Below are 24,176 nucleotides of genomic sequence, written 5' to 3'. Positions count from 1 at the left end.
CTCCCCCACTACCACCACCTTTTTAAAAAAGTAGGGGTGGAAATGTCGTCTTCTTTCTGCTAGTCGCTCCCTCGGAGAGCCATTAGGAATCCTGGATGGAGCTGGGAAGCTGGATATATTTCCTCACTCTCTAGGATGCTGCGCAAAGCGTTGGAAGGGGGTTGATCGGGCCACAAGGCACAAGCCCTTCTGAGCTGGGCTGAAGTTTCTTTTCGGCTTTGAAGAGGGGGGAGTCGTTGAAGTGGGAGTAGAGGAAGCAAAGAAGGAAGGCTTCCCTCCTTATCTTTCTTTATTTTATTCTCTAAAAGAAGAAAGAGACTCCACATTTGGAACGGGGATCATGGCTTTGAGCTCCAGGGCGCACGCTTTCTCCGTGGACGTTTTAGTGGGCAACTCGGGGAAGCGCAAACTTCTGGATTTGGAAGAAGAGGAGCGCTCTGCTGAGAAAGCAGCCGAGAAGACAGTTTTCGGGAAAAACCAGGCGCCAGGTAAAGTCGCTCTTCTCTCTCCTTTCTTCTCACTGCAGTGATAGTCCGGCAGCCGCCGAATCGTGCAGTCCAAAGCTATACAGTACATTATTCGGAAGTCGGTCAGCGCGTTTAGAATTGTAGCCTGAAAGGGTTCAGTCCTAATTTCCTGCCCCAGCTTCCCCGAGAGCAAACTCCCATTTAATCCAAAATAATTGACTTTTGAGTTAGGATTTCGCGGTTCAGCTGAGTCTCCCTCTGTGTCTGATAGGGTTTGTTCCCTGGTACAACCTTAAGAAAAGCATGGCAGGGGAACATATTCTTTATTTTATTTCCTCATTTGCCCGGCGTCACCCTAAAACTTGCCTCTTCTCTTTTCAATAACGCTTGCCCCGAATAAAAAAGTTAGGACTGTGTTGAATAAGCGAAGGGTAAAATAACCAGGGACTTTGTACAATGAAGGCGGACGCGCGCCGAGGGTGTACTTTTCCAAATCCAAGTGCTGAACTGTAAGTTTTTAATTTAAGATTCTTAAATGTGAATAGGGCTCAGCCGTGCTCCCAGTTCTACAAAAGGGAATGGAGCAAAGCCTCGTTTTACACCTAGGGAAGAACAAAGCGATTAATCTGGGGCCTGTGGGTGATCTGTGTTCTGTTCCGGGCATAACCTCTAAACTCGTGCAATTCAAATGAAATTTAGAGAGGCCAATTGCAGTGAAAAACTACACCTAGCGCTCAATTGAATGCCAAGTAATTGCTTCAGAGGCGGCGGAAGACAGGAAATCCCCTCCCCATCGTTATTTAATGAGTTATTTATGTAACTACCATCATTCCTGACCATTGACCAGACTGACTGGAGCAGATGGAAGGTGGCGGTCCAATAGCACCTGCAGGGACCGAGAGTTGCTCACCCCGGATTTACACTCTCGTCTTCCACACATTTACTTGCGAGCTCTTATTTCCCCAAAATTTCTCTAGGAACGAGCTAAAATAAGTCATATGTGTGCGTGCGTGCAATTGTTTGAATCGTTTCTTTTTTAAAAAAAAAAATATCCACACTATCTGTTTAAAGCATATTAAAAGCACTCTGTTTCCCCCAAAGACTCATGGAAGCTGTAGCTTGTTAAGGATGCTTAACAAACTACCGTTCCCAAGATTCCTGGGTGCTGCTGGTAAACTACTTTAAATCCATAGTGTGGATGGAGCAGGTTCGAGTGCCATCTGATTTTCCTCCCAGCAGTCGATAGGAATTATCGGCGCTTACAAAGACTCTGCCTAGAAAATCCTTCCATGACTTCCAGTGGATATTTGAGAGCACTTCCTAAAAACGAATGGCTCTCAATGACTCTCGCAACTCATCCCTGCAGCTTCCGCATGAATTCCGATCCGAGCCACCCAATGGCATGTCCAAACCGCGGGCACTCGCTGTAGTTCTGTCCCCGTACCCCGCTTGCATTTATTTCCTCCCAGAAAAGAAATCTAAGGGAGAAACGGCGGGCTCCCTCCCGGAGGAAACCAGAGAAGGGGTCGGAGCGATCCAAGTGGACCTGCAAGGTTCGGAATTGTGGAAGAGGTTTCACGAAATCGGCACTGAAATGATTATCACCAAAGCTGGCAGGTAGGGCATCTGGTTTCATGTCTCTCTCTCTCTCTCCTTTTTTTTTGTTTTTTGTTTTTGTGTGTATGCGTGTGCTGCGCGCGATCTGCCCTCAGATAGCACTCTAAATCTCCAGTAACGTGTTAGCGACTGTGCCTGCCGGTGTGTCAGCTGCTGTGCTAAAAATGCACAGGATTGCTCTACCCTTCCCAATAAACCAGCGTTTTCTCCCGGCTGAGTTCACACGTTACATTCGCGGTAGCACGTAGTTAGGCTACACAGGAAAGCATGGTCCGAAGTCTGTGCGCTCACGGAATTGTGGGTTCGATCAAGTAAATTACTAAGGCTGCTGTCCTATACCCTCTTACCTGGGAGAAAGGTAAGCCCCACTGCGCTGAGTCGAATTTACTTCAGAGTATACATGTATAGGATTGTACTGTAAGGCCTTTTTCTTTCTTTTAACAAACACGGGTGGTTTCTGGTACATTCGACCTTTCATTCATTCTTATTAATATCCTGTTTCTGAGGGACACTTTCCAAGTCCCACCGGTTTCAACGCCGAATAATTCAGCGCTTGCTCAACTCTCTCCTGGAAAGTAACTGATTGATCTTGAGAGTGCTTTGGTCGGGGTGGATCGTGCTCATACTATGCACAAATGACATGCTTACTCAGAAGTAAGCCACACTATGTTCAAGAGGGTGGGGGAAGCTTATTTTAACAACGGAGACTGTTCTCCCCACAACTCAGGGAGAGGCGTCGCTATCCTCCCCCTCCCCCTTTTATTTCCAACGAAAACGAAACGGGGAAATCAAGGGACCTTTCTTGCCAGAGGTTACGTTTTTTTAAACTCAGCACCTCAATATCTGAGGCAGAATTTCCGTCCATGCTAAGGCGAAGGGATACAGGAAAGTCTGAAAGTGCCTTACATAAATCACAATTCAGAACCGTTGTTCCATCTACCCTAACAATTACTTTGCCTGCTCCAGTTCTCTAGAGGCGCGGGTGTGTGCTTGTCCTTGCTCAATCCTGAACCGAAGCTCCTTGTAATCTTGGAGGGTAATTCCTTCACACACACACGCACAAGCACACGCGCACCCCTAACGCTTAGAGTTAAGATAATTTGTTTTCCTGATTTCAAACCAAATATTTGCAGTACGGGGGATGGGGAAAGCACAGGCAGATATGTTTATCGTTTGCTCCTGTCCATCTATACTGCAGGCTCCCCTCTCTTCAGGACCTGGAATAAATTCTGTAACGAAAACCTCCTCCTTAATAACGGTTATCCTGGTAAGATCGTGATTTGGGAGAGTGAGAGATAGAAAACTGATGAGCCAATTCGGTGGCCGAGGACTTTACTATGGTGATTTTGTGATATGCGTAAAACCTATCACTAGTCTCCCGCACCGACAATGCAGTAGCGATTTTCTAAGATAATTTTACATAAAAGGTTATTCAAGTCCCCGGCTCGCAAGCGCTGCAGGGCCAACTTAGCAGGTTTTGGTGAAAAGGAAGTAAAATATACTGTATTCCCTTCCTTAAATGCGGGGAGGGCTGTAAACCATTGAACCCAGAGTCTAAAATTACGTTAACTGCAACACTGAATCGATAAAAAGACAATGTCTTGCCACGATATTCTTTCTCTTACCACCGCCTCTCTCAAGTTCATCCTTCGCTGATCAAGAGAAATGACTATAATATCCTTCTGCAGGTTCTTTTCTCCATTAAATATATTCGATTCCCAAACCGGAGCTCCATTAATTAGAGGATGACGAGTCACTATCACCAAGGCCGAGGTGTTAAGGCAAAGCTTGAGGCTGCAATTTGATGTACTTTACATGGGAGTAAGAACTCGGTGAGACTTACTTCCAAGTGAAGCCGTAAAGGAACAGAAGAAGCTGCCTCACACTGTCAGTTTGTCTACATCGACTAGCAGCAGCTCTCCGGGGCTTTAGAAAGATAATCTTCCCCGGTTCTAAATGCAGATACCAAAAATTAAAGCATGTGCTCTGCCACTGAGTTAGTACAATTGGGTGACATGTCACTAAGAAGGAGCTAACATCAGGATCCTAAACATCCTTCGTTTGATGTCAAGGCATTTCAAGGCAACCTATTCCTAAGTAGGTGTCCTTTCTTTTAACTACTGGAGGAAACCTGTGCATGAATTTGATCTGCCTAGAATCCGGTCCATGGTTACTTAGGAGTAAGCCCTTTAAGCCAAGCAGGACTTACTTCTGAGTACTTGATTTATTTGATTTCTTACCTGCCCTCTACTATAAGGTCAGAAAGCGACACAACACATTTCTGATAAGCCTTCCTAGAGAGAAGGCTGACCATGTCACCAGTAAGGTGTCATTGAAGGAAGGAAGGAAGATGCTTTTAAAAATATGTTTTTGAACATCCATGCCTGAGGATGTGTGCTGTGGAATTCCAAATCTCAAGATCCTAGCGTTTTTGGCACTCAGTAGCTAGATGGATGAAATGCATGGCTTTAAATGCTTTTGCTAACTTTGTGCACCCAGTTGCTGTTTGCAGTTCTTTGCAGAGAGAGGGAGGAAGAGAGATTAGTTTATGAAGGTCATAAGAAAATATGAAGGGCCCAGTCCGATCTCAAGCTTTGGGAAACCTGCAAGTAGCACCTGTGTGCAACAGAGTTCTCCCTGCTTGTGATTATCAGCAACTGGTATTCAGAGGCTACTGCTTCAGACAGTATAGTAGAACATGGGCATCATGGCTAGTAGCCATTGACAGCCTCATCTTCAACAGATAAGAGTTGTGAGAAGTCAGAGTGCAGTAAAAATTCCTGGCCAAGTCAGAATGTATACATTTCCCACCTCATGCAACATCCCTTGCAAGATTATTAAAACAATGGGAAGACATTGTAGTGCCCCCAGATGTTGTTGGATTAGAATTCCCATCAGCCTCAGCCAGCATGGCGCCTATGGTCAAGTTGAAGTCCAGTAGCATCTGGAGGGCACCATGTTAGCTACCCCTGAAGTCTAGGGCAATAAAAGGTTCTGCCCTGAATAGCAGGTGCAGACGGAATGGTCTTCAGAAAATTGCTATGCAGTGGGCAATATGTTTTACTTCACTTATTTCAAAATGTGGGAAACCATCCATGCCTTTCTCCTCCTACCCTTGACCTCAGCACTGCATTGGAAAGCCAGGTCCATGGGGTAAGGAGTTCTGTGGTGCCTTAAAGGCAGAGGTGCACTGGAATTCTATACAAATCTACTCAGATAACAGCCCTATTGAATGCACGGGATGCACTCCTAGCTAACTAAGGCTGTGTTCACACTCTCAATTACTGTGCACTCACTGTTTTGGGTTTTTACCCAGATTTCTGTGCCATGTTCACACAGGCCATTATAAAAAAAATGCACATGTTTCCTGCAGGTTGTTTTTTTTTAAGCACAGCTGGTTTTTTGATGCGTTTTCCCTTAAACCAGATTCATATGGGTTGGAGCATTCAAGCCTTTCCTAATTTATCTCTAGCACAGGGTAAATACACCCCCCATCCTGTAGTGTGTACACAAACAAAACGAATGTGACACTATGAAGCCCTACTGATGTGAACAGGGAGAGAGGAGAAAGACCATTGAAAGGGGTGTGTGTATGTTACTGTAACAACTTCACGGCCTTCTAAAATGGTAATGTGAACACACCTCAAGTATAGGATTGCAGACACATTTGTTAGGGGGCTAGAGGAGGATAGGGAACCTGTGGCCCTCCAGGTGTTTCTTAAATTCATGTCTCCCCAGCCGCCATGACAAACAGTCAGATGCAGTGAGAGTTGTATAGTTCAGGAACATCTGACATGTTTATTGACGGTTACATTCACATCCTAACTTTTCTTTATTTCATCCTCACAACAACCCTGTGATGTAGGTTAAGCTGAAAGATGGTGACTGGCCCAAGGTCACCCAGGGAGCTTCATGTCTGAGTGAGGATTTAAACCCTGATAAGTCCTGGTCCAACATTCTTACCCCTACACCATTGCTGGCTCTCTGTTCCTCACTGCTGGGCTGGAAACTTGTTTTTCTGGTACAGTAAACCTTTCTACGGAGCTAGCACATCGACATTCTCTTGCATCCCCACTCTCTCCTTCCCTTGGTCTTTGGTCCTTCTGAGACTTTCCTTCCTTCCTTTCCGGCGCAGCCCAAGGCTTGGTAAACTAACAGTCTGGTCCTATTGACAATCTGTTGGAGGAAGGGGGGGGGACCGCTGCTGTGGTTGGGATCCTTTCCCCCACGAAGCATGTTTAAGGTTTAGCATTGATAATGGTGCCTGAATGACTTCACACGCATTCACGGATTTAGAAAGCTTTTGGAAAACGAAACAAAATACTAAACTCTTTTAATCGGGCTTATTCATTATGACAGAAACCAGCAATTTACTACTTCTAGTAGTATTTTGCGTAACACCACAGCTATTTATGTTATTACTATTAGGAAGGGTTCAAACTATTACTTCCACGCCGGTTTCTACCAGGTCTCTGTGGCGCAATGTGTCAGTGCTGTTAACCAAAAGGTTTGTGGTTGGTGAACAAGATTCCTGCACTGCAGCGGGTTGGACTAGATGACCATTGGGGTCCCTTCCAATCCTACAATTCTTTGATTCTACTACATCTGAAAGTAGATCATTTCCCCCCTTCTGATGTGACTGGGAATAGGGGTGATAATACTAGCGGGAGCAGCAAAAGAGGGAAACTCAGCCGGAACCTGTTCATGTTTACTCGAAAGTAATTTCCATTGAGTTCAACGGGGCTTACTCCCAAGTCAGCGCGCACAGGATCATGCCCATTTCTTGCAAGTCCCATCGGCTGTAAGCCTTGCAATGCAAAGGGAACGGTGTGTCCCTTAAACTCCAGTGCTCCTGCAAATGTCACAGGGAATGCGCTCAGGCTGGCGGCGTGAAACGCTGGCGGCGGCTAAGAGGCTCGGCGGCCTGAGACTTCCTGGGCTCATAAAGCGGCAGGTATCCCTTTCAGGTATGGCTGAGGACAGTTGCGCGATGAGCCTTGAGCAGTGGAGACAGAGCGGGATAAGAAAAGAACCAAGGAACTAGATGCCAAATGAAACCTATTGCTCTTCTTACGCTTCTCGCAGGAGAATGTTTCCGTCGGTCAGAATCAAAGTGAAAGGTCTGGATTCGATGAAGCAATATTACATCGCCATAGACGTGGTGCCGGTCGATTCGAAAAGATACAGGTAAAACGCGAGACCGTTCTCCTTTGGAAGCTAAGCAAGATGTAGGGTCAGTTCACACGTGCACGCTCTGATTCGCGGATGACTTCAGCAGGAGGTGATGACGACTTGCCTCCTGCTTGTGTCAGAGCCTTCAGCTCCCAACCAGCACAGAAAGGGATACGCAAATGGTAGCATCACCTCACATTGCATCTTTTCCCAGCTTCAACTGCCAGTTACAGGATGGTTCCTTCCTACATGTCCCTCCACCCCAGTAGGCCTGAAAGCCATTTTAAAGCAAGCAGATGCACATCATGCAGGATTCCCTATTCTCTTCAAATACTTCCCCCGCTCCCTTCCCAAATTCATAATATGACCATCAACTTACATGAGAAACCGTAGTCCGCTCTTATGCCTATTTTCTCATATTCAGCAGGATTCCGCCCCTCCCCGCCCCCTCCTTCTAGGAAATAACCGCGTCTCCCCAAATCACTCAGTGCTGGAGTTATGGGGAGTAGGCTAATCGTAAACCGATTCCTCTTTTTTAAGCTTTTCTGACCCATTGGCAAAATATATCAATAGCTCGCTGTTTGCACGAATTTACGACTTCCCGAATACTCTGAAGTATCTGGGCCCAAAGAGATATTTCCCCCATTAATTCCAACTGATTTTAAATCCGCCTGAAAAACAGCAATCAAAAACAGATTGTAGGCAGGGCTCTTCCTTTGCTGACAGAAAGCTAAGATCCAAGTCAGTTCTAAATGCGAGTTCTTAAAGCGCAGTCCTCTGTCTGCACAAAAGTAAGCCCTACTGAATTCAGTGGGGCTTACTTCCATGTAGGTGCGGTCAACACTGCAGCCTAAGCAAACTCCTTCAGGCTCCATAATACGGTAAGACAAGCCTGCTGGTTCAGGTCTATAGCCCATCTAGGCTAGCATCCTGTTTTCAGGGGCTTTGGGAAGCCTGCAAGCAGGACCTGAGAACAGCAGCAGTTCCAAGCAAATGGTATTCCGATACATACCGCTCCTGATCGTGGAGGTAGAACAAAACCATCGAGGCTAGCAGCCTTGTCCTCCATGAAATTATCTAAACCATTTAAAAAAAAGAAAAAGATAGAAAAAAAGTCACTTGGTGGCCATCACTGCCAGTGCCTCCTGAGGGAGGGGGTTCCGCAGGTTAACTATGCGCTACACACTTCAGATCTGCGTAAAGAAGTATACGTACACACACGGCGGGCCCGCGTCCCCTGGCGTGAGATTCTATATGCCACAGTCAGAGAGAAGTTGTGTACCCCACACTCCAGTTTACTTTCATCCCGTGCTCTTCCTTCCACCGCTGGTCTGGGAGACGATGTGCACATTGGTTTCTACAGCACAGTACCTCTTAGGAACACGGGAAATTGCCATACTGAGCAGGATTGTTGCCTGCGCGCCCGGGTTTCAGGGAAGTATTCCCAGCCCTACCAGGAGGAGATGCCGGGGCAAAAGAGACGTTCTGCCGCTGAGCTACAGCCCTTCCCCAAACAGTTCACAGGACCTCAGGGAGCCTTGCCTTCGACAATAATTTGGCACGTTGAGATCCGGGGCTGCCTTTCGCTCAAAGGCAGCAGCAGGAGTCTTGAGCTAATGCAGCAGTGAGCGTGTTACGTCCCAAAGGTTTCAATGCGGGATATGGTGTTTAAATCGCTCACGGAAATCAGAGATACTTTAATAATAATAATAATGCCAGTTTCGGTGTTCCTTTTGGGAAGATCCGCCCCGCATATTTAGTATATTCAGCACATATGAAAAGCAGGCTGGAAAGTGTAGTTCTGTGAGAGGAAAGCTGCGGTTCCCAGGATTCTTTGCGAACCCGTGCTTTAAATATGTGGCGCGTTTTTGCTCTGTCGTTGCTTTCGCAGCGCAACCCTATACATAGGAAAGTCCCCTGAGTTCAGTAGGAGTTACTACCTAAAACAAAAGAATAGGATTATTAACACTGCGATGCTAATAGGCCTACACCCTTGCCTGGGAGTACGCTCCATAGAGCTCATTGGGCCTTACTTCTGAGTGCATGCATATGGTCCTTCTGTCGGTGTTCTAAAGGTGAAATAAAAAATAAAAAATGAGATGTCCGCTGCAGAGAGAAATATACTCAGGGTTCAGATACCCGTCCTTGTCCTCCTAACTGACGTGAGTGAATTTCAGTAAGCGATTTTGCAAGCGTTGAATCCTAAATAGAACCGTAATCTCTTTGTGGGCAAAGCAGGGGTAAGAGTATAGGGCGGAAGGGGGGGGCGGGGCAGAAGGCTGAGACCTAACGAGCGCGAGCCAGTTACGGTCCCGCTGAGTGTCCAGCAAGGAAATAGAGGCTTAAGAAACTGGGGATACTGCACACCTGGTTAGTTTAGTTTCCTTGGAATCCCTTTGAAGGAGCCCTGAATTTATAATGAGGCACAGGCAATGCCCCCAAACTCCGTGCACATTTCACAGGACCCCAGAATACAAAGATCCGGGAGGAAACTGTAACTATAGGATTTAGTATTTAATAGAGATCAACTCAGAGTTGATCTGCTGCTAATAACTGATATTGGAGGGTAGCATCAGGTGAAGTTCTTAGTGTTTTTTTCATTGAGCTTCTTGGTCTCTCTTTACACCAGAAAAAGAATCCTAGGCTACCAAAAAAAAAAAAAAACAGTTTAAAGAAGTGGCAAATGTAATAAAAAGGTAGCCTTTTGAATGGGTAGTGAGAGGTGAAGGAATGTCGTCAGCATTCCATTTTTAAGGGCTCTTGACAGGGTCCCTTAAGATGAGATGCCAATCATGTGAACTCTGCATAACCCAGAAAGTGGGCATAACACTTTTTTGGGGTGTGTGCTCCAGAATGTTTATGGGTTTCCTACAGGCCATTGTTCTGATCCGGAAGGTGCATCTAATGTGCTTATGATGTGTGGTTGAGAAGCCAAGTACAGGACTTAATGTGGGTTCTGCAACAGATTGTTCTGCTGATTCCTAACCTCGTGACCTCTGTCCCCTATGAAGGTATGTCTACCACAGTTCCCAGTGGATGGTGGCTGGAAACACAGACCATTCCTGCATCACACCCCGACTTTACATCCACCCAGATTCCCCTTGCTCTGGAGAAACCTGGATGAGGCAGATCATCAGCTTTGATCGAGTGAAACTGACCAACAATGAGATGGACGACAAAGGGCATGTAGGTGTGGATTGGAGGGTGCACTGCTATAACGGGAGAAGAAGGGAGGGATGGACAGAGTTTTCTTGTTGGAACAAGAAATAACATTTAGGGCTACCCTAAAACTTCCTTATGTGTGTGCTTATTTGAAACCATTGTATATGGCACTCTTCATTGTACCAAAATTTCTAGGGGAGCTCATGCCAATTAAAACAAAACCCACAATCAATTAGGCAGTTGCTAGTCCATCTAGCTTTCAGCATTATTACATTCAGAGTCATAGCCCCACATGCTTTGCAGACTGGGATTTAAGAAATTCTCGAGGGAGGGAGAGAAAGTTGTGTCTCTGTGAAGTGTATGAGTTCCTCTACCATGAAGTCGCCACAGTGATGCAAGGACCACATAGGAGAAAATGCATAACTGGAGCCCCTTTGTGCTGTAATACCTGTCCCTCTCGTCCTGCTCTGGTCACATAAGGGCAAAAAGATCAAATGATGGAGCTACTTACCACCCCTGTTGTCAAGGTCACCTCCCCTAGAACCTGGATCAGTACTGACGCTATAAACCAGAGATGGGAAAACGTTTTCATTCCAAGGGCCACATCTCCATTTCTGGGAGCTACATGCCAGTGGTAGGCATGGCCAGGGGCAAAAGTGGGTGGAGCAATGGATGTGATTCTTACCTCTGTGCAATTGCCTACATTTCAGCCATGCAAAAGCCAGAGGCTTCCATGCACCCTTTCACCCACCCACCCATGCACTATCACAGTTCAAAGACACATTCCAGTCAAGCAAAAGCACTCAGGGAGGGCACAGAATAGGGGTGGGAGTGTCCCAAGAGCCAGATATAGTACCACTGGGTCCCTAGACCTGAGGTTTTTAAAGACATTTGCCTGTCTTCTCTTACAGATTATTTTGCAGTCCATGCACAAATACAAGCCAAGAGTCCATGTCATTGTCCAGGATTCCCGGTTTGATCTGTCCCAGATCCAGTCACTGCCAGCAGCAGGCGTTCAGACCTTCTCATTTAAAGAAACTGAATTCACCACTGTCACAGCCTATCAAAACCAGCAGGCAAGTTACTTAAGATATGCTTCCAAAATGGTACTTCCATTCATTTCTCTTCAGAATTTGGAATTGTGCAAATTAAGGTAGTTTCTTTTCCCCCCTGAAGTGGGACTGGTGCATTAAAAAAACCCACACAAATAATGCATTATATTATTGAAAGCTGCTCTGTAAAAATGTGTACATTAAGAAAACTTGCATGCTAAAATGTGTGTATTAGGACAAAATCACACTAAAATCCCAATGGAGTTTCATTTTTAAGAAATACAAGCTGATGTGGAAAGGTGGAGAACTGAATTTAACACTGGAAAAGTGAGAAATTGAGAGAAACTGAAATTGATACATTCACCTATCCCTAGCACGCATAGCCTTGGCCTGCACCCTCTAAACTAGATAACATATCACCTTTTTATTGGTAATTTAAATGCATATCTGACTTTACATCTGACTTTTAATTGATAATTTAAATGCATATTTTATTTTATGTGAACTACCTAGAGGTTAAAAGATATTAGCAGTATATGAATTCCAATCAATCAATCAATCAATCAATCAAGGAATGACTTCAAAGGTGTAGCAAATCCAACACATTCTAACCCAACAAATGATTTTTAGTTAAACTGGGACTCAAGAGGAGTGGAACAAACTCAATGAGCAGAAGAACAATGGCCTCCCAAGTTCTCACCATTTATAAACCTCTCCCTACACTCATGTATACCTAAAACCCCCTACTGAGGAAAGTGCTCCACAAAACTCACAGAATGGACTCTAGTGACCACGAAAATCTCATGTTTATATCTATGTAGGGGAATTGTGATAATTTCTTAGAAACCTGCTCTAACATTGAGCACATATGAGTAGGGATGGAAGGATCTGTTGCTTTTGTTCTGTCCATTTTTCAATTATCCAATATTAAATTCATTTCTCCGCATTTCTGCAGCAATCTGCATTTTTTTAAAAAAAAGAATAATCAACCAGAATTTTAGTGTGACTTTCTCCCAGCAAACATATTTTTGCATGCTGTTTTGTACACATTTTTGCAAGCAATTTCCCTTAATATAATGTATTTTTAATGTGTTTTTCACTACTACATTTATTTTTATGCACTTTCCCCTAGTATATGCATTTTAAAAAACTTTGTTTGGAGAACTGCAACACAAAATTCAGGTAAATGTGCATTTTGAGGGATGACTGTAGTTAGGTTTTCATATTGTTTCAGAAAGTGCAGATTTCATAGATTTGCCTTTAAGTGTGAATGGAATCAAGTTTCTCCTGCAAATGAATGACATTCTGTCCAACTAGGTTTTTGCCATTCTGGTGTTGAGTTACTTACAACACTCCAACAATTCTTTCTTTGTTGTTTTGCTGTGAAATGTCCACAGATAACAAAACTGAAGATTGACCGGAATCCCTTTGCTAAAGGGTTTAGAGATCCTGGAAGAAACAGGTAAATTATTACCATTTATTTGCTGGGCTGTCCACTAGTTAAAGGCATCATAGTCTGGCCTTGGTAGCTTAGTGATCACCAAATGTTTTGACTACAACTCCCATCAGCCCCAGAAAATGCTGGTGGGAGGAGCTGTGGTTCAAAACATCTTGAGAGGACCCGATCCATGAAGGCTATCCTAACTAATTGATAGTATGAGTTTCAGTGTAATAATCGGTTAACCAATGGAGTAGTATATGCTTTTGCCTTGTAGTTTTCTATTACGGTACATAATATTGCAGTTTTCCAGTTTCATCTCTTATTTTTCTAAAATACTTAGAGTCTGCTTTGCTATTAAGCTGCATAAACACGTATGAAGTAATATTTGCACATGGTAAAAACAATAGTTACAAACCCCCTCTGTCCAACCCCTCGCCTTGTTTTCTGATGCCCCCATGGGTGTTGCAGGAAGCACCCAATGTGGGAGAAAGGGAGGAGAGACTCCTATTTTAAAGTGGTCATTATTACTCGCAGTTTACACAATATTTCATTTCTAATATTCAAAACTATGCCTCTGAATACCAGTTGCTGAGAACCACAAGTGGAGAGAATGTTACTCTTGCGTCTTGTTTGGGGGCTTCCCACAACGGGCATCTGGTTGGCCATTGTCAGAACAGAAAGCTGGGGCAGATGTCCTTTGGTCTGATCCAGCTGCAAGGCTTTCCTTAAGTTAACAAACTGGAGCACATTTTAAGCTAAGCAATTAAACAAAGAAAGAAAGATTAATCGGTTGTAATCTGATTCATGTGTCACATACACATGACCTGGAAGCTGTACATGGCTCCCTCAGCCAATAAGGTGAGATGAACACTGCAACTCCAGAGTCGGTCACGACTGGACCTAATGGTCAGGGGTCCCTTTACCTTTTTAACCCTTTCAACCTAAGCTCTCAGGTGATTGAAGAAAAATTACCACCAATAGAAAAGCATGATGGTCCCTTTACCTTTACTACTTTCATGTGCATAATAGGATATATTTTTGCCAGAATCTCAAGAGCCACCCAGGAAGTACTGCATGCTCACTAGAGCTTCTGAGACACCCACCTTCCAAAAACAACCCCCCTACCTCTTGAGGGCCAAATTAGATTATTTGCAGACTATTTTTTTGCTATATGTCACTACATCTGTTTGTTTAGTGCAATAAAACTGTCTTGCTTCCTGTCTACAAACTTGCTGGATGCAGAGGCTTCTCACTGTGGCACCCTGCACAAAATCCAATGTGCCCTCCGCCAATCACTCACCTTCCATTGAACTTCATAGTTGCAGCGCCTTCTGCGATGCCCCAGAATCTCCACACCCGGTGCGACTGAGCCGCTTGTACTCCCCTTTGATGAGAAGGAGTGCATTCCTAGTGTGGAAACTTGCATGTGGATTGCCCCTATCAGAATTGAGGCCTTCATTTTCTGTGTGTGTGTGTGTGTAAATCAACTTTTGGTATATAGTCATTGGTAGGTTGACACACTGATAATCTCAACAATATCCTATTTTGTATGCCTTGGTCTCTTAGGATCATGGGCAAGAAAGAAAGTGTGATGCAGGGATATTTTGCCATTTCCTATATGGCTGTGACTCTGCTAAACAGTACCCCACTTGTCAATATCTGAACCAGCCTTCAGAACATATTCCCATGCAAGTGCTAGGCTGATGTCTGTGGTTTGCTTTGTAGAGGAGTATTGGATGGACTTCTGGAATCATATCCGTGGAGACCATCACTTACCCTGGATTTTAAGTCTTTTGGTGCAGAAAGTCAGGGTAAGTACAGAATTCTCCATTGGTTCTGAGATCATTATGCTGAACTTTAAGCAACAGTGGCATGCTTTTCAACATCTTCAGTGCAGTCAGTTCCTTGGAGGCTTTGGCAACCTGAATACTGGGATAGCAAGGAAGCTAATTTTCAGTAAAGACGACGACAACAACAACAAACAACAACAACAACAATTTATTTATACCCCGCCCTCCCCGGCCAATACCAGGGTCAGGGCGGCTAACATAAGGTATAAAAACAATTGATTAAAATACAACTTAAAAACAGGATTAAAATACAACTTAAAATGCAGCCTCATTTCAGTGGAAGCCCAGATCAAAAACTGTTTGGGGGGAGAAAACATCAAATCTTTACCAAGGCCAACTATCCAGTCTGGTCCTATATGGGCCAGAAAAAAGCCAGGGAAGTCCCCAAATAGGGGTTCCATCACAGAAGGAAAAGGAAAGAAAGGGAGGGGATCAGGCTGATTCCAAGCTAAAGGCCAGGCATTTGATTATCAGCTTGTTAACAGGCCATGCAAATTTGGCTTTTAACTTTCTGGGCTAGAGAATTAAAATTATTTAAAACGCCATTTCCCTGCCCCAGGGAAGGTTAGGATTAGGGTCCATGTTTCACTCCCTGTTTTCTTGAGAGGGGGCTGGGAAAGTCTCCTGTATGAGACCCTGGAGATGTACTGCCAGGCCCAGGTAGTACAGACAATACTGAGAAAGATGGATTGGTGATGTGTCTTGGTATAAGGCAGTTTCCTATATTTCTGTTAATGCTGTATGTCAGCATGCTCATGAAATGCTTTTGATAAAGGGACCTTCCACGTTGACCAATACCATGTCTCACAACAATATAATGCTGAGCTGGGCTGACTTGAGCCCCATCAGGTCTACTCTAAGCATAGCTAAGCCTGAACCCAGAGCAGAACAGAGGGAGTTTTCCTTTTAAACTGTTTTAAGAAGAAGCAGATTTCCTTTGGAAAGACCATAGATTGGAGGTAGAGAATCTAGTTCCATGCCTGGGAAACAAGAAGAACCAATGGTCTAGGGCAGGGATGTCCAACAGGTAGTTCACGATCTTCTGGTCGATCATGGTACCGGTAGATCATGGTAGATCGCAGTGGATCTTGCGCCCCCCTAAAAATGGGGGGGGGAGCTCAACAACTCTGGCTTCCTAAAAATAGCTCAACAACTTTGGTAGATCACTGCCAGTTTTTTAAATAGTGGGAGTAGATCTCAGTCTCTTGAAAGTTGGACATGCCTGGTCTAGGGCACTGGGGAAAACACAATGGCAGTCCCCAGCCCTTGCCCACTCTGGAATGAATGGAGATAGGTCAGTGTGATGGGTCTCATTAGAACACTAAGACACCCCCCCCCCAACAGCTGCCTGATTATCCTCATGAGGGACTGACTGGGAGTTACTTGTCTAAGGCCACCAAATGTATCCATGATAGAGGCAAGAGTTGAATTGAAGGGCTTTCTGGTTCATTGCTCAACCTTGTGCAGGCCTGTTTACAGAGGGGTCAGCCTCACTGCAGAGCCAGCCCAAGGTATTTTGATGCCTGAGGCAAAGGATGAGATAGTGTTCCCACTACCTATGCACAGAAGCTGACTGAACTGGTAGCTGAATCTCATTTCAACCCTGACAACAGGGAGCTTCATTCAATGCCCCTAAGGAAAGCAGGCTCATTTAGGGAAATGTCATAGCCTTGCATGCAGAAGGTCTCAGATGGAGTGCCTGGGGAAGCAGATGGACCAATGGTCCTATGTTGTGTGTGGCAGTTGTTGCAAAAAGAACTCTAATTTCCAGCAGAGGGGTTCAGGAAGGGTAATAGAGTAGTGGCAGAAGCCACTTAGTGGTGTCTGGTGCCCAGTGGAACTGGCAAGGTGGAAGCCAGGGAGTCCAATAGTAAGTGGAGGCAGAGCCAAGTAATTCTAATTTTCTCCCATTTGCCCTACTATTCACTGAATCCACACTACACTGGTTATTGGGGATAGTCTGAGGTTGGTGGGGCAGTGCCTCATTTTCCCAAGTGGACCAACCTTTACTGCTGCAACCCTTTCCCACCCCCCAACAGTATCTGCCACTGGAAATGTATTTATTTATGATATTTACATATTGCTTCATCATTAGAATTTGTATGTGGTGTACATAAAAATAAACCTTACAAGGAATGAAACAAAACCAAATAAATCATCATAGAACCAAGCAGAAACTCTAACTTAAAATGCCTGCTAGAATAAGGGGGACTTCATCATGCACCTAGAGTTCAGAAAAGAGGGTGCCTTTCTAACTTTAATTAGGGAGGGAGTTCCACAAGCTTGGACCCGCTCCACTGATTTAACATCTTCTGGTAGTTAGGAGCTGTCCATCTGGGGGCCAGTGGGGAACACCAAAGGGGATCTCATTGATTGAGCAGGGAAATAAGGGAGCAGGTAGTCCTAAAGATATTGTGGACCCCAGTTGTTCAGGGCCTTGTAAGTTAATACAAGAACCTTGAACTTGGCTTGGTAACATACGGGCAGCCAATGCGAGCTTTTAGGAACCAGAGTTATGTGTTGGCAGTAGTCTATGTCCACCAACAGTCTAGCAGCTAGACTCTAGCTACAGCATTTTTCAACAGCTGGCGCCTTCACACCAGGCGCAAGGGTAGCTTCACCCATAATAAGGCAGGTCCTGTCTCACTCTGTTCCATGGGGCTTTAGCTACTATGCTGCTACATAGTTCCAGTGAGTTTCAGTTGCCTGGGGTCCTTCTTTTCATTCTGAATAATTCTGCAATAATTTCATTTAGAAAGCTAAGACATTTGTTGATTTTGGATGCCAAGTAGAAGGAGGATATGCTATTTTAACAGTTCCTTTTCATCAGCCTAGCAAAGACGGAGCTGTTGCATCTTTGGGGCCTGCGGGCAGCTTGTCCTTTGAGAATCCTAGGTCTTTGGCTTCTTCTGAGCCCAACTGATTAATCAAAGGGGGATTTGCCCCCTTTTAAGATTTTGCTCATTAATCCATCAATTAAATTGCTCAAAGCTTGCAGCCTGGATAAATACCCAGCTTTACATTCTGGTGAGATAATTACACATGCTTGATTGCAAGGAACATTCATTCCACTTTAAACTCTCTCCAAAAGAGTGTGGAAATGGCATAATGTGTGTGTGTGTGTGTGTGTGTGTGTGTGTGTGTGTGTGTGTGTGGAGAGAGGGACAGCACAAGGACAGCCAGAGAACTTATTATGGCACTCACCTCCTCCCTCCCTCAAAAACTGGTACCACGAACCAACTGCAGAAAATAATTCTTAGTTGAATTTCTATCATTCTGTCAAATAGTGTTACAATTTCAGCCACACCATCATTTCAGTTAGGCTAATAGTTTTCATACCTTTGGAGACCAAACACAGACCCAACCCCCCAACCCCCAGGTGAGATCTCGGCCCAAAATCATGACAGAGCAAGGCTACCAAAATGACAGCCATGCTCTTGTGGGAGAAAATGGGATGCCCAGTTTTTCTGGGGCAGTTGATGGGTATGGAGCCAGCAGGTTAGGAGAAAAGACAGAGGAAAAAACAATTGCTCAGGCAAACTTTGTGTTTGAACAGGAAGTCCCTTTAGCTCTTCCTGTTGAGGGAAGTCAATGGCCAACCTGGGTGGAGTCATCCAATACTTGGGATCTCTTTAAATCCTAGAGCAGAAGTAGAGAACCTTTTTAAGCCCAACAACCACATTCAGTCATGGACAACTTTCCAGGGTCCATGTTTCAGTGGTGGACAGGGCCAAAAGCAAAAGTGCATGGAGCAACAGATGAGAGTAATTGATTCAGTAGGCCACTTTCCAAACACACAAAATGGAGAGATTTCTACCCCCCCACAATCCTTTTTATCCTCCAACCAGGCAAGTTATGGCTCACTCACACTTCCACTTGACCCGTACCTAGAAAGCATGGGTCCAAGTGGTTTTTTGTTTGATATGTGCTTCCTCCTTGCCCTGCTCCTTTCTCAGGGAAAACGCACTCTTTAGTGCTAATTTGGAGCAAATGTCAACCCAGAAAATTGTTGCATGCTCCAATTGAGCACTAAATAGAAGTTTTCCCTAGGGGCATAGGAGCCAACTCCTAGGGCTCTTTGCCCCCCAGTAAGATATTTGAGGGAGCTGGGGGCCCCAAAGTTGATGGGCATTGCCATTCAAATCATGTGTATGCACTATGTCATTTGATCGATTATGTGGCTTACCTGCCCCCCCCCATATTTTATTCAAGTTGGCACCCCTGCCTGGGAGAATGCAGTGGGACTATAGGAACCCTAAGAGGCACTGTCCCAATTCAAGAGAACATTTCATCCAGACAAAAGCACCCAAGGAGAGTGGAGAGCATGATCTGGAGAGAGTCCTGAGGGACAGATACAGAGGGCCACCTTCAGCCTTCAGGTCTGAGGTTTCCCAAGGCTGGTCTACGGAAATGCCCCAAACTATAGCCCTGGTGGTTTAAGACATGAAGCACCTGTAAAGCACCAGGGCTATATTTTGGGGCATAGAGTATAGAACTGGACATTCCTAGTAGTAGCCCCAGAAGTTGCTGCCACTGGATATCCTGAGCATTTGAGAAAGAGACACAGAAAAAGACAGAGCACGCTGCAAGATGGCTTGTTTATTGAGCATTCATTCTGATTTGTTTGCATGGAGAATAAATTATGCCCATTGCTTCCCCCCCCCCTTTTTAAAGAACATTCATTCTAGTTGTTTCTGGAGAGGTTAGATGACATTGCATCAAAGCAAGTGTTATCCCGCACTTCTCAGAACAATTTCCCATCACTTTTGGTTTTTGGGATAAGTCTGACTTTTTGGGAGATGCAGGATTGTTGTGCAGAACCTTCCTAAGTCTCTATTATTGCATGATGCATTTTCTAGTATGTGATCGAACCCCACCTCCAAACAGCAACAATCTGGGAGGAACCAGAGAGAGAAAGGGAAATCTCTCTCTCTTTTTGAAATATTTTAATCACACAATTTTCCTTGCTTTACTGTAGGTGGAAGTCCTGGGTCTTCCCCTGTGACACCCCCCGGGGGAACACCATCTCCTCTCAGCTCTCTTCTGTCCCCCTCTTGCTCTCCTCCTACACTCCACCTGTCAGCAAGCAACCTCAGAATGTCATGCCCGGAATCTTACCTCCACCACTTTGGCCTCCCCGTCTGCTACAAGATTTGCCCTACCAGCCTTTTAAGACAGCCATCGCTGATATTCCCAAGCCATCCTAAACTGGGAAATGCTTCCAGCCCACCCCTTTTGCCTCACTTCATGGTGGAGATGCCTGCACTGTCTTCTCTGAGCATAACCAACGTCAAAAGTGGCAAAGCAGAAGACTTAAATGGAGCAAGCCCCCAAGGGCCCAGTTCTGCCGGGCATATGCTGTATGGCTTGCATGCATCTGGAAACATTTTCCCATCAAGTCCCATTACCCAGGAAGCCCTTAATTGTGCCTTACATCCTCCATATGGTTTCTACGGCTATAACTTCTCGATGCCATCCAGGCTGATGAACACAACAGGACATTTCAAAGCGAACGACGGTGTTCCATCCCCTCTCAGAGAGAGCAGGTGCAACCACTCTCCCTGGCCTTCTGCAATTAACCACTGCCTCTAATGGGACTCCTTTAACATCGCAGAAGCAGTGACATGTCAAACTCTGCAGAGCTTCCGGCTTTGGCTCATCAGCAAAAGCTGATGGATTGTTGGCAGTGGACCAGGGAGTGGACCATAATTGGATGAGTTGAGCGCAAAACTTTGGCATCCTGAGATTCTCTATGGCAGCAAAATTCTGCATGATTGTTGTTTTTTAGGGAGTGGAGTTTGCTAAATATTTACTGGAAGGGCAAAATCCGTCAACTGTTGGTTGCGGGAGGGTGGCTCACAGTTATTACTGGCAGTGTATCAATAGCAGAGCTTCAGTCCTGGCTGCCTGGACACTATATAGTGTCTTCCGCTGTGCCTCAGAAACAGAGATGCAGGATCATTCGCTGAAGATGGGAAGTAGCTTCTGCTGTATCTCTGGGAAGGTGGCGGCTACAGCGGGGGTGGTGGTGGTGGTGGTTGGACACTATTTGGTGAATATTTGACAAAATGACCCTCCTTTTGTGGGGGAAGGCTCAAGGGTAAAAAAAACAACAACCACTGAGAATTTTGCTCTCCCCTCGGAAAACAAGTATTTTGAGAAATTGTGGCCGAGCTCTACCCAAGCCGCCTCACTGATTTTCTCAAGGGACCATCTGTCTTCATAATAACTACGCAAAACATGAAAGATACTGAAATAGGGGGGAAGCTGAGATTGCTAATTTACTCAGTCATTTTAAGAATTTGGGTAAAATGTAGGTTGGACTTTCTTTCTTTTATTTTTATTTTTTTAAAAGCACTTTCCAGCAAAATTTTAGCATCCATGAGATTACTGAAGTGTAAAGTGATCCGAAGGTTATTTTCACCAGACTCTGTGCCTTTCTCATTCCTCAGAGTTATTTTGAGAATATCTTGGCATACTCAAAATGATATCATGGATCTTTTAAAGGACTGATGTCTCAATGCTTCCTGTCCCCAACTCCCTCTTCCAGTTCTCTGAGCAAAGCACTTAGACTATTGTCCCATTCAATCTCCCCCCCTGCCTCCAATCACTACTGGTATTAACTGTTTATTAACCTTTTCCATGTTCAGTGTCATAGGCCTATTTCCAGGTGGTTAATCTGAGTCTGGGTTGTACCAGTTCAGGTTGCAGATAGAGGCTGTTGCATTATTTGCTTCTCTTTATATATGTTCTAAAAAGTGCCCTGCACATAAAAAATTAGCATGTTAGGGAAAAATCTAGGTAGGAACCCCATACCCTCCAACATTTCTCCGATGGAAATAGGGATGTCCTAAGGAAAAGCTGGACATTCTGGGATCAAACCAGAAACTGGGATGGCTTCTCTAAATCAGGGACGTCCCTGGAAAATAGGGACACTTGAAGGGCCTGGGACCCTTCTCTTGACACTTCCATCTAATACATGGAGGGAGATATTCTGGGTGGAGGTTTCAGTCCTGCTGGCTCACATCTGTGGTCTGAATTGCTCCAGCCCAAACACAAATTGGCCACCCGGAGAACAGAGGGACAAACTAGACATGACATGAAGCATGTGATTGGTCCTTTTATGTGCCTTTAGTTTGGTTCACTGAATAGTATTTGTGGGAGTGGCAGTGGTGCTGTCAGGACAGGACTTTGGGGCAGGTATCCAGAGTCCCATTCTGGACTCAGTCTCCCACTCTGAGCATGGCAGATATTTACTGGGGCATTGGTGGTGGAGGGAAAGTACTTAGTGGTTGTACACACGCTTTTCCTTCAGTGCTGTGTTGCCAACGTGTGCTCAGGGCACCAAAACAGCAGAGGCACACACAAAAAAGCAGACCCATCAAATTCCAACATTTTAACCCCCCCTCCATTTTTATTTTGGTTCTCTTTTTATTACTTATCCCCACCTGAACCTGGGGGCATTCTTACAAATGTAGATAGAAATAATGCCAGGAAATCAGATCCTGTTGTGCGTTGCAATAAATCTGTTTTGTTTTGTTTTATAGTTTAGTATTGTTTTCATTTCGGATTACAAATGGTGGGGCACCATAATCTTTTCAATGCTCAGGGCCTCCAGTGGTGTTAATACAGCCTTGTTCACATTTTAAAAGGCTTGACATCTTCAAGCAGGGCTAAGGCAGATTCCTGTCTGAAACTCTGGAGAGCAGATAGACTACTGAGCTACATAGACCAATGGTCTGGCTTGTTCCTCAGTTTCCCTCCAGGAGCGAACAGAAGCTGTAGGTGTGCTGTCCAGATCAAGACTGTGACAAGGGCAAATGGTTAAACCCAATTTCCTTCCACACTGTAGTCTGGATCTTCCCACAGCTACTGCTTATTTTTTATTTTATTTTATTTTTTAAAGCAGGCATGCAAGGCCAATCACATTCTTAATGTTGGTCCTAATCCATTGCAGGTATTCTCAAGCCCAAGGGCCAGATTCCCCCACAGGTAACCTTTAGAGGTCCACGTGCCAGTAGTGGGGTGGGTCCAGAGGGGCAACTGGCACGACTCACTGTTTTGTACAGTAGGCTACATTTCAGCCATGCAAAAGCCAGACATTTCTACATATAACCCAACCCCTATACCTCTTTCCATCCTTTCTCCAGGCATTATCACAGTTCAAGGACACATTGCAGTCAGGCATGGAACAGGACCTATAAAAAGAGTGCCTTGGGAAAAGGTGTGGCTTCAGAAGTCCCAAGGATCACTTAAAGAGGCACAGAGGGCCACATTCAACGTTCCATCTCTGCCTTATAGCAACTTTTCCAGACTCCTTCAGCTTCTTATTTCCTTCCTTCCATCTGTCTCTAGCAAACAGTGTGAGGCTGACAGGAGGTAGATCTTGCCTCTGCAGGGAATGCTTGTAGGTTTTTTGTTTTTTAATCCAGAAAATTAGAGCTGACAGAAACGAGTAAAGGGACCCCCCTCCCTAAAAGAATAAAGAAGTAAACTAAGCCACATACATTATATCTCACCATTTGTATAAGAAGAGCAGAACACCGTTCCATGTGAATTAAGTTACTCCTAGAGCTTCATCACTGAGGGAGGATCTGAGCCAGAGCTCCCCATGTGCCAGACTACAGACTGGAAGGGAGTGATCTAAATGAACCGGAGGGCTGAATTTTCTTTTAAGCCAATGGCTCAAGTCCACTCCCAGAATTTCTCATGTCAAATGGAGCTAATATTTGAGAATGCAAGAAGAGCCCTGCTTGGTCAACCCAGTTGCCCATCCAGTCCAGTTCTCACAGTGGCCAATCAGATGCCTGTGGAAAGTTCTCTCCTCATTTGTGATTCTGTTACTTGTATTCAGAGTCATACTGCCTTCAGCAGTAGATGAAAAACATAGCCATCATGACTTGCAGACATTGATAGCATTGTCCTCCATGAATTTGTCTAGTCCTCTTTTAACACCACCAAGCTGGTGGGCATCAATACATTTGTGGGAAATTTACCTATTCTACCAGCTTCCCCCCCCCTTCAGCTCCCAAATCTTTGCCATATACACCCACCCAAATTCTTCCAGCTGTAGAATTGGCTTCCCTTTCCATATTGCCAGCCCTGGGAGATTAAGGTGTGGGTTGATGGGGTGATTACCTTGGGTGCTACTTGAACAGATGCAGAAAATGACAATCAAAAGTCATTCAGTATCTCCAGGTAAGTTATGCAATCAAGCAGACTTTCACGGAGCAATAAATGATTGCCCTCAGATGATCACAACAAAGAACCAATTACCAGTATGTTCAAAGGCTTAAAGGTAAAGGACCCCTGACAGTTAAGTCCAGTTGCGAACGACTCTGGGGTTGCAGTGCTCATCATGGGGCAGCATGGGGCAGGGGGGGGCAGCTGCCCCCCCAGAAGGCCAAACCGTGGG

At 44.9% G+C, this 24,176-nt stretch overlaps 1 protein-coding gene across 1 annotated transcript; it reads left to right on the top strand.

The window, feature by feature from the left end:
- The first annotated feature begins 318 nt into the window (after positions 1–318).
- TBX22 (T-box transcription factor 22) lies at positions 319–21,418 on the top strand. Its single transcript, XM_035133817.2, has 8 exons — positions 319–488; positions 1,937–2,084; positions 7,170–7,271; positions 10,268–10,442; positions 11,330–11,494; positions 12,868–12,932; positions 14,637–14,722; positions 19,740–21,418. The coding sequence occupies exons 1-8, from the start codon at positions 341–343 to the stop codon at positions 20,351–20,353; spliced, it is 1,503 nt and encodes a 500-aa protein (XP_034989708.1). The 5' UTR covers positions 319–340; the 3' UTR covers positions 20,354–21,418.
- The last annotated feature ends 2,758 nt before the right edge of the window (positions 21,419–24,176 follow it).

Source organism: Zootoca vivipara, chromosome Z2 (genome assembly GCF_965207765.1).
Source record: "Zootoca vivipara chromosome Z2, rZooViv2.hap1.1, whole genome shotgun sequence".
NCBI classification, from domain to species: Eukaryota; Metazoa; Chordata; class Lepidosauria; order Squamata; family Lacertidae; genus Zootoca; species Zootoca vivipara.
The sequence above is the reverse complement of the archived record's forward strand: the minus strand, read 5'-3'. Positions and strand labels throughout refer to the sequence as shown.

Excerpts from the sequence above, each read along its gene's own strand:
- TBX22 (XM_035133817.2), top strand. The coding sequence starts at position 341 with ATGGCTTTGAGCTCCAGGGCGCACGCTTTCTCCGTGGACGTTTTAGTG. Across the intron at positions 489-1,936 it reads CGGGAAAAACCAGGCGCCAG|AAAAGAAATCTAAGGGAGAA; the intron begins GTAAAGTCGCTC and ends ATTTCCTCCCAG. Across the intron at positions 14,723-19,739 it reads TTTTGGTGCAGAAAGTCAGG|GTGGAAGTCCTGGGTCTTCC; the intron begins GTAAGTACAGAA and ends GCTTTACTGTAG.